Source organism: Hippocampus bargibanti, linkage group LG16 (genome assembly GCF_051943395.1).
Source record: "Hippocampus bargibanti isolate YZ-2025 linkage group LG16, ASM5194339v1, whole genome shotgun sequence".
In the NCBI taxonomy this organism is placed as follows: domain Eukaryota; kingdom Metazoa; phylum Chordata; class Actinopteri; order Syngnathiformes; family Syngnathidae; genus Hippocampus; species Hippocampus bargibanti.
Window position 1 is genome coordinate 14349757 of NC_142749.1, and position 10060 is coordinate 14359816.

At 39.4% G+C, this 10060-nt stretch overlaps 2 protein-coding genes across 3 annotated transcripts; both read right to left on the bottom strand.

Annotated features, from left to right (window-relative positions):
- Nucleotides 1-1115: 1115 nt before the first annotated feature.
- hinfp (histone H4 transcription factor) lies at nucleotides 1116-5123 on the bottom strand. 2 transcript variants are annotated; one of them, XM_089017213.1, is made up of 10 exons: nucleotides 4726-5123; nucleotides 4350-4576; nucleotides 4121-4232; nucleotides 3869-4021; nucleotides 3710-3787; nucleotides 3462-3582; nucleotides 3245-3383; nucleotides 2189-2313; nucleotides 1939-2125; nucleotides 1116-1857 (listed from the first exon to the last, which is right to left on the bottom strand). In XM_089017213.1, exons 1-10 carry the CDS (start codon nucleotides 4883-4885, stop codon nucleotides 1789-1791), a joined length of 1371 nt encoding a protein of 456 aa, XP_088873339.1. In that variant the 5' UTR covers nucleotides 4886-5123; the 3' UTR covers nucleotides 1116-1788. The 2 variants fall into 2 exon arrangements, with proteins under 2 accessions (XP_088873339.1, XP_088873338.1); XM_089017212.1 differs by having other exon boundaries at nucleotides 1116-2125.
- A 412-nt stretch (nucleotides 5124-5535) lies between these two features.
- Nucleotides 5536-10003, bottom strand: dpagt1 (dolichyl-phosphate N-acetylglucosaminephosphotransferase 1). The gene is made up of 9 exons (XM_089017192.1): nucleotides 9458-10003; nucleotides 9271-9391; nucleotides 8982-9195; nucleotides 8647-8793; nucleotides 8465-8549; nucleotides 8184-8372; nucleotides 7814-7901; nucleotides 6427-6582; nucleotides 5536-6356 (listed from the first exon to the last, which is right to left on the bottom strand). The coding sequence occupies exons 1-9, from the start codon at nucleotides 9610-9612 to the stop codon at nucleotides 6291-6293; spliced, it is 1221 nt and encodes a 406-aa protein (XP_088873318.1). The 5' UTR covers nucleotides 9613-10003; the 3' UTR covers nucleotides 5536-6290.
- Nucleotides 10004-10060: the final 57 nt, after the last annotated feature.

Below are 10060 nucleotides of genomic sequence, written 5' to 3' on the forward strand. Positions count from 1 at the left end.
AATGTAGTCTTTTATACAAGTTTTATTTACACACAGACAAGAAAAAGACATTTTTGTGGATAAAAAAAGACCTTGCCTGGATGCAGAAAAATCCCAAATGTTGGTTTTCCTCAACCAGCATTGACAGATGGGATTAATCTTTGAGCTGTAGTATGGAAAAGTGACAACAGAGGGCGCAGTTAAACGCTGATCTGCACAATCAATCATTATTTAGCACATTTTTGTGCTAAATAGAATGTCAATAATAATCTAATGAAATGTGATCTAACCCACTCTGTCACGTATTACACAATAATGCTCAATTTTGACTACAAGGCGGGGGGTCAACATTGGGCATAGTAAAATTAAATAAAGTAAATACACTGTAACACAATGTATGAAGATCCACCAAAAAATAGATTTAAGTAGTACCATATTTTCCAGTGTAGAAGGCGCACCGGAGTATAAAGCACACTAGTAATGAATGGTGTATTGTCAAACGTTTTCCATATATAAAGCGTACCGGACTATAAGGCGCACATTCAATGAATGAAAAAAGTTTTATAAATATAATTTAGAAATATAGAAAAGTTTTCCAAATACGTATAAGCACCAATAATGGTACAACGTCATTGCTGCCCAAATAGTTGGAAGACACTGTGCTGCATATATATTTATATATCTTATTTTTATTGTTTGGGTGTTTATCGTTATTTTAATTGAAAAGTGTCCTTGGGTGCTCTGAAATGCATTTGTAAATTAAAAATATTAGCTAGCGAGGTCGCTATCTATTTGCTATCTGGCTCGCTAGCTACATGTCTAGCTAGCTATCTATTAACTACATCGCTAATAGCTGGTTAGCTAGCTAGCTAGTTATTTGAGTTATTTTTGAATGTAATTTGATGAGTAAAAAAATAAAAAATAAAACAAAAAAACGGCACGGATGTTGCGGTATACTTGCCTGAATTCAGTGGAAGCGGCTTGAAGCCAGCAGGGATGAGCTCCAGCTCCCCGCCATACCCTTAACTGGATAACCGGTAACGAATATGAATGGATGAAGCAAATATTTGACAACAAAATAGTTGAAACTGCATTTTAATTTAGGTTCTGGATACAGTACATGCTCATGACAATGGTGAGGAGGGGTTTGGGCGGGGGGGGGGTCATCACATACCACATTGGTCTTTATCCGTCATCAATGCCGCCTTCATTTCCGGGAAAAAATGATCACGCAACTCTTGTGAGGCTACAATCTAGGAGGTAGGACGCCTTGGACGAATTCAAGGTATAATTGTACATACATAATTACCAAAGAAATGGTTGTCCATGATGCTGGCAAGCAAGATAGGTGTTTGGGAAAGTGGGCAGGGGGGTCAATTGCCTAATATAGGCCTATTAGTTTGACGAAAAAATAATTAAACTATATGCTCACATTTTATTGTTCATTGAATCTATCTACTGCGCTAAAAACAAAACAGTGTCAAGATGCTGACCTTGTGACAGCATCAACAGACCTTGAGATACAAACATGGCGCCTTGAGATACAATTCGTTCCGCGAGCACATTTGTGTTTGAAAATCCATTGCAAAAATGCCAACATCGATGCTAATAATTAGCCCATTTATGGAGGTTTTTTTAATTCATTGTTAGCATGATGCTAAAGGAAGCATTCCAACAATTGGTCACCAAAACTCGTTATCCTGTATCTCAAATTTACACTCGCAAATCAAAGCAAGAACATTACCCAGCAGACTTGTATCTCAAGGCAACACAGTACTCACATCCGGATTACCCGAGTGGTCCAAGAGGTCAAACCGTTTGCGTGTCTTGTTCTTGAGCAGCATCCTGATACTGCAGTATGACTGTGTTGTCCGCGCCCTGCGTCAAACCTCCGGTGAGGATGCAGAACAAGATGCTCTCTTCCTGACCACCCTCCTCGCAAGTGACGGCCGGCGCTACCGTCTTCTGCTCCTCCAGCAGCAGCCCCCTCAGCTCGAACTGCGTCTCCGAAGGACCGGCCGCGGGGGATCGGTCGCCCTCGCCGTCGCGCCCGCGTTGCCGCTCTCGCATCAGCTGCTCGGTTAGCTCTACACTCTCGTAACGGATCAGTTGCAGACGTAAGAAACCATCTTCGTGTTCCTTGTATCTGGAAACGGTGAGTGGGCTGGTCAATAGGAAATTGCGGCTTTTTAGTTTGGCTGTCGTGTACCTGAAACGCGGGTGTCCGGATGGCCATTTGAAATGGTGTTTCTTGTGCAGGTGGACGGTGAGGTTATTGCCTCTGGTGAAGCACTGATCGCACACGTGGCACTTGTAGCGAGCTATAAAATTTCCCTGAGCAAAGACAATTTCAGAGTGAATATCATCGGCAATCGCGTCAAAAGTGATTTGCAGTGACAGTTCATCAAGGTTCATCCGTCATCGGTGAAAGGGCCTCAATAGTGAGAGAACATAATTTTAAAAATTCATATTTTAGAACGCTAAATGACTATGAATAAAATACACTCCGTATGAAAGAAAAAAAAAATCGGAGACATCTGTATGGCATTTCAATTTTGAAAATGGTTTTGTTAAAAAGGGGAAAAATGAATTCAAATTTAAATCAACATGCAATAGGAAAAATTCATTGGATGGCAAATGGGAAATTTAATTGGATGGCAAAATATTTTTTTTATTGGACGTCAAATAGGAAATATTAATTGGGTGGTTAATAGGAATTTTTTATTGGGTGGCAAATAGGAAATTTTTATTGGGTGGCAAATAGGAAATTTTCATTGGGTGGCAAATACGAAAATTTCATTGGATGGCAATGGGAAAATTCCATTGGATGGCAAGTATGAAAATTCCATTGGATGGCAAATAGGAAAATTCCATTGGATGGCAAATGGGAAAATTCCAATGTATGGGAAGTAGGATAATTCCATTGGATGGGAAATAGGATAATTCCATTGGATGGGAAATAGGAAAATTCCACTGGATGGCAAATAGGAAAATTCCAATGGATGGGAAATAGGATAATTCCATTGGACGGCAAATAGGAAAATTCCATTGGACGGCAAATAGGAAAATTTCATCGGACGGCAAATAGGAAAATTTCATCGGATGGCAATAAGAAAAAAATCAGCGGATGTCAAAAGTAAAAATTCATCAGAGGGCAATAGGAAAAAAAATCATTGGATGGCAATTGGTAAATTTCATTGGATAGCAATAGGAACATTTCATTGTATGGTAATAGGAAAAATTCATCGGACGGATGCTTACTTACTTCATGTTCTTTTTTGTGGTGATTCTTCATGGTACTAAAAGTGCGTGAGGTGAAAGTGCAGTCAGAAACATCACAGCGGTAACCGGGTTCTATCCTGTGACTGTCCAAATGTTTACGCAAGTCCACCAGATTCTTGCAACTACAAACAAAGAACCATTATAATATTTTATGTTTTTTTTTGGGTGGTGGTAGGGGGGCAAGTGCAACTTTGCAGTACCTGTATTCACAAAATTCACAGACATACGGCCTCTCGTTGCTATGGCGGAACTTAATATGGTTGCGCATCGCCGAAGGCGAAGGACACGTCATGTCACACAACGGGCACTTGTAGTGGCTCACTACAACAAAGCAAAGATGAACATGACTCGCATTGCAGGGAATATTAATTTTGTTTTGAAATGACAATGACATAATGATGAAAAGGATATCAAACCGATGAACTACCGGCGACATACTGTAACTCACCGTGTGTTCTCATATGATCTCTGAGCAATCTCTCTGTTGCAAAGCGTTTGGAACAATGGGAACATTGGAATCGTTGGCCTAGCGCAAACAGAAATCAAAGCATACAAAAGTAAAAACCCCATGAACAGCTTTGCCTGTCCTGTGTCTCTTTATTTTCACCTTCCATCGCACTCTGTCGAATGATGTGATCAAAAAACTTGGTGTTATTGGCGTACATCCCTCCGCAATCCGGACAGGCTACCACTTTCTCCTGGGTGTGTCTTCGCAAATGCTCCCGCAATTTAGGACGGCCTTTGACGGTAGCTTCGCAATCTATGCAATTAAAAAAAGAAAAGGAACTTGCAATGCTATTTGTCCTAAACAGAAACAACGACCATTTCTGAGCTATCATAATGAGATGAGATGAATTACCCTTCCATCCGCAGCGTACAGGGAAATCGCAGTCCCCTGCTGGAATGTCTATCGACAAGCTGTGAAGCTCGACGTGTCTGTAGAACCATTCTGGATTCTCATAAGGTGGTTGCTTTAACACATATACACAAGACAAGCTGTGACATTTTAAAATTGTATGTATGTTTTTGTGAGATTTTCCACATATTGGATGATAAAGGACATTTTGAAAAGGTTTCTCTAAGCATACCTCACAGTCCTCCCACAAGCAGGTAAAATTGTCCGGGATTTCAGGTACAATGTTGCGGTTCTGGGAGCCGATGGCGCACGTGCCGATTTCTGGCTGGCCACTAAGAACCTGCTGACCCAACTGTTTCAGTTTGGTATGGTTACAGTGAAAGAAAACATGTCGCCGGAACTCTTCAGGGCTCTCCACAGAGTAGAAACCGCATTGTCTCCAAAGACAGTTTCTCTCCCCTGTTAAGAAAATACCATTTTAGTTATGTGTGGTTAATTTCCTCTCTCTGTCAAAATGATGATACACAAGATTAACTGTAATTTTCCATACCCAAGCAGTCAACGAGTCAGTGAATAGAGTAAAAACACAAAACCAGCTTTCAACTCACCATCTGGTTCATCTTCATCCTCCACCGCCATGTTCATAGCAGTCAAGTGAACGTCCACATGCTGGCAAAATTTTTCCATTTGACTAAACGACTCCTGACACGAACCCCACTCGCATTGTAATTCCAGCGTTTTTTTCTGTAGTCGTTTATTTGGAGGCATTTTCTTGAATAGTTCGTTTGAATACAAATAATAATAATTCCCAAGCTTGAATGCGTTGTAATTCTTGTAATATTGTCACATTTTCGTTAGAACACTCGGTCCATTCTGAAACACAGAGAAGAAACGGAAACAAAGAACATTTATTGAAACTAATGGCGACATAAAAATACCTGTGTAGCTTCTAGCTGCGTGAATAGCACAAAAATGCTCTAAACATCCAGGACCGGGTGTTTATAACGAGGCGTGCAGCGATTTGAATAGTCCTGCGCGAACATGACAGTATTTTAAAGTTCCGCTGTAACAAAACACTATCGGTATTTTTTGCCAGTTTACTGTTAATGCGTGAAAATCAACCACGCGGAAAAATAATTTTCGATTTATTACCTCTTTTTCTGACATTAAACACTACCACAATACTTTAAAGGCTCAATCCGTATGTCAAAATCATTTATTGGATTGTTGGTTGGCGCTAGATCGAACAAGGTTTGGTGCCCTTGTGGCCAAATAAAACAGTGGAGGAAAAAAATTGCGAATATTCATTATTACTATTATTATTAGTAGTAGTAGTAGAAGTAGTAAAAGTAGTAGTTCTTAATTTCACTATTATTATTTTAAAATGTTGAAAAGAAAGGAAGAAATGCTACAGACACTTATTGTGTATCCCGGCCTTTATTTTACAATTTGTGCCAACTATATTTACAATTGCCTGCGTCACATTTGCAGTTACCAGTACATTCTGTATGTAAATAACAGCAGTCCAGTGCTTTTTGACAAAAAAAATTACATAATTAGACAAGAGATGATCATTAGCTTTCAACAGTAACTTAATAATGTTGAGTTTTCCCAAGTGTATGAGGGTATTTTCTTATAATACACCAGTGGTCACATATTTCCTTGCCCGAAAATCATGCGTTAAATTAGCTGTCGTGGCATTTGAATTTTCCTTAAAATGGATTATCGATTTAAAATCCTGTTTATTTACATCCCCACAATGTGATTAAAGTGAATATGTACTACTGCATGATAAATATGTTAAAACTGAATTTCATTCAAAGTTCATAATGCATGATGTTGGTTTCTTCAGGGGATTAAATCACTCTCAATGCAGGCTTTATAAACCCAGTATAAAAATATACTGTTTTGGGTGGAAAGAATGATCAAAATGGATCAAACATGGCTGCACATTTCAAGTGGTAATAAGGATTACGCAATGAATAAATTATGCTATGTATTTGTATGACGGCAACATATTCAAGCCGATTAAAGTCACCTTGCCAGCTGGTCTTCGCCACGCATTGAGGCCGAGGATCAATATCAAACAAATGAGGTAATAGAATATTTGAAAAGGCACAAAAATGAGCCTGTAAAAAAATTGTTCCATAAATGTGAGTTGTTCTGTCATCCTCTAGACGTCATAGAAGAGGCGCACTAGATGGTAACGGATCCCAAAAGCCAATGCGCTTCCTATCACCTGCACCGAAAAAGTGAAAACATTACATTATTTTGAGAGGACATTTCGGTGATTTTTATTTTTTTTTTACCTGCAATAAGAGCATAATGGTGGTGAGATTCCTCTCGTGGGTGGGACCAAGGAATTTTAACACAAGGTTAATTATGGTCATGTTGTTACACTCAATAAATTCATCATCATCTTCTTTGCCTCTGCGCACTTCCAGGAGCTTCAATAACTCAGCAACCTGCCAATGAAGCATTTTTTTTTAATTTTATATTGAATACAAAAATTGACAAACACAAAAATAGCAGGTGAAAGCCTGTCATTTCATTTAACGGTATATGCTTTGACACTACAAACCCGTTGATGGCGCTGTCACAAAGCGCTTCACATAAAGCAAAATAATAAACACAACAGTAACATCACAACATGGACAGTTGTGAAATCTTAACGACTTACTCCATATAGTCTTTGATGTTTAAGTACAAGCCCCCCCCCCCCCCCAAAAAAACAACACAATCTAGTACAGTGATAACTTGGCTTACAAACTTAATTGGTTCCCACAGTGTGTAAGTCAAAAAGTGTGTATCCCAAAAATTAATTTCCCATAGGAAACCATTAAAATGAGAATAATCCGTTCCCAGGTCCCCATAAAACATAATTTTCTACTTTCTAATTTTCTAAGCCTTAAAACTACACAATATATACCTTATTTAATGTATAATAAATGTGCTATGGTATTATAGTTAAAGAAATAAACTGTACTATATAATAACGTTGTTTTATTTAGCTTTGTGATGGTCATTGATGGCTTGATGGAATGGATAGCTTTTTGCATAAAGTGTGTCAAGGAGCTCTGGGTCGGATCTTGGAAGTTGTGATATTGCAACAGCAATAGATGCAAGCAGACACACAAGAAACATCATTCATAGCTGGTTCCCTTGCTTGTCTTTTCATTTCAAATTGAACTGATGGCTAGTGCGGGTTATTTGTGGAGCCTGATTGATGGGAATTTTAACCTTACTGTCTACACTGCCTTTGAACTATCAAAGTAGAAACAAGTCCAAATGTCACAGTTTTCTATCCATTTGCTCACTCTCTCTCTGTCGTCTACCTGTCTCTTTAATGTTTAAACCACCTTCCCTCACTGCTGCTTTCTTGACCAATCACGTGTCTTTAACCGATGACTGGGGGCGGGGAATAGAGGACCAAAACAAGCCGGCTGCCATTTTCTTTTAGGAGAACGGGCTCGTTCGCGAACGACACATCACTCATTGTGGCAGCTCCGTGTGTATCCTGAAAAATAGTTTGTATGCCAAGGTAAAATTGTCATAAATTTAACGTTCGTAAACCAAAAAGTTCGTAAGCCAAGGGGTTCGTAAACCGAGGTATCACTGTACTGCAATACTTGCAACCACAACAAATAAAGTCAACACAATAAAGCTCTTACATATGAGCTTTAATATCGAACTAACCTGCAGAATGAGATGTCCTAGTTTGGAAAGGTCCTTGCTTTTGAATTTAGAGTAACTCATCCCCAGTTTGCCCGTGTCGGGATTCAACCTAACATGAGCATTTTATGAAAAGAAAGAAATGGATCAGGGGTATAAAATGAAATAGACATTATATAAAATACAGTAAAGTCTCGTTATATCGATATTCAAGGGAGTCCGAAAAAATATCGATATAACCGGGACTATCGATATATCCGACCCTGTTTGCATGTAATTTTCTCCGTGCGTGCATAGAAATAGTATCGATATAACCGGGACTATCGATATATCCGATATCGATATAACGAGACTTTACTGTATGTACATTTTGGTATGATTAAAAGACAGTAACCTAGGAAGTCTGTGTCTTGGACATGGGATGATACGGAAAAGTTGTGGCAGGGAATAGAGAAAATTGACCACTTGAGGAATGAAGAATAACAGCATTGTTTTACTGAAGTGTCCCAGGATGCCCACAACAGCAAAAGTCATCCCGGCAAAGTAGCAAAAAGTGTCGCCCACAAACACGGATGAGGGGTACCTGTAAAAAAAAAAAAAAAGATTATATATTGTAATATTGTAAATTGTATTCTTAAATCAAACCAACTATGTCGGATATGAGGTTTCACATACCAGTTGTGGTAAAAAAGAGCTAATGTAGTGAAGAAAAATGGCATCATGAAGTAGAGAGAAAAAACATGGTCGTCGTGGTAATCCCCTTGAAATGAACAAATATTGATTACATGGCATCCATAGGAAAGATACACAGAATCAAATCGACTTTTGCAGGGGGAAATGGATGAACAGCAACAAACCTCCGAGCTCCAGCAGGTTGAAGATGATGATGGAGGCGGAGATGAAGAGAGCTTGACCGGATTCAATGCCGTTAATACCAGCTAGGATGTTGATGGCATTTGTGCAGAAGACCGCCAGCATGCCCATGTAGACGTAGTAAAGGATACCTATCAAAAAAAGATACATAAAATCAATGTGTTATTAATCAATCAACTGCGATAAGCCTTTCTGAGTATTATTGTCTTTCTGAGTTAAAATGTAGGCTTTAGATTTTTGTCTCTTTTTTAACAAATGCACTACTATATCTCTCAATGTGTGTGATCTACCAAATAATGTGACTGATGACTCGACTCACCAAGATCCAGATGCACCCCAAGCAGTGCCCTGAATGGTTTAGGCACCAGGATGACAGTGTTGCCAAAATTAGTGAAATAGACCATTAGAAGTGGCAGGGAAGCCATAGTAGGAAGCAGGAGTTTGTGCCTCCATCGTAGATTGAGCACGTCATCGGCGAAACCCAGGAAGATCATGCAACAGATGGCGAGCAGCGCGCCAATCAGCTGTACAAACTGAAGTAAAAAAAAAAATACAGGAATTGTACTTGGTTACTTTGCACTGCTGAACGTCGTGTGCTCGTAAATGACCTCATTGTGTGGGAAGCCATTGCACTGGTCTCCAACAAAGCAAGTGAGGAAAGGCACTGGGATGAAGCAGAAGAGGATGATGAGGAAAACTGTCCCACTGATGACACCTTGGGATTCTGGCCTAAAAAAAGCCAAAGATATTAAACGTTTTCCTCATTCGTCCTGAATACAATAAAAGGCTACTTACACTTGTTTTTTTGTTAATTTGTTGAGGTCCATCCCGTACAATCTGGCTGAGATGAAATGGTCCTTGAAAGTGGGAATTAGCTTCAACGTGGCCAAGCAGCCGAGAGCTGACATGAGGCCATTGATGACCAGAGGTAAGAATGGCGACGAAGACATTTCACAGGCGACTTTGTGCTTCTTTTTTTTAGTTTGAACAGGTCAACGAACTGTGCAATTAACGTGACGCTGCCCAGGCTCTCACTCAATGGACAAACTATGGCAGTCTTCGCCCAGTCTCAGGCATACATCACGCTGCCATTTTAAAACATTACACGGCGACTCATAATTGCAATAAATAACGAATAGCTCCATAAATCATACCAGTTGCCTTTAAGATATTTTACAATAAACTGAGATAGATTTCTGAGGGAAAAATACTCTCACGACTGTCAGATTACACGCGTCTGTTCCTGGTGTCATGTGGACAATATACTTCCGGCGGTCGTTTTCAAAATAAAGCATTATTTTAAAAGCGCTCAATTAGTGCTGCACACAATCCTCTCGGTTGCAAGGGTTTCAAAGACAACATACTGGACATTACCATGCATAATACTGAAAAATATTT

Coding starts and splice junctions, on each gene's coding strand:
- hinfp (XM_089017212.1), bottom strand. CDS start 4,885: ATGCCTCCAAATAAACGACTACAGAAAAAAACGCTGGAATTACAATGC. Junction 4,577..4,725: donor GGATGAAGATGAACCAGATG/GTGAGTTGAAAG, acceptor TTTTCTTAACAG/GGGAGAGAAACTGTCTTTGG. Junction 4,022..4,120: donor TGTACGCTGCGGATGGAAGG/GTAATTCATCTC, acceptor TTAATTGCATAG/ATTGCGAAGCTACCGTCAAA.
- dpagt1 (XM_089017192.1), bottom strand. CDS start 9,612: ATGTCTTCGTCGCCATTCTTACCTCTGGTCATCAATGGCCTCATGTCA. Junction 8,794..8,981: donor TGGGGTGCATCTGGATCTTG/GTGAGTCGAGTC, acceptor TTTTTTTGATAG/GTATCCTTTACTACGTCTAC. Junction 6,357..6,426: donor CCATTATGCTCTTATTGCAG/GTAAAAAAAAAA, acceptor TTTTCGGTGCAG/GTGATAGGAAGCGCATTGGC.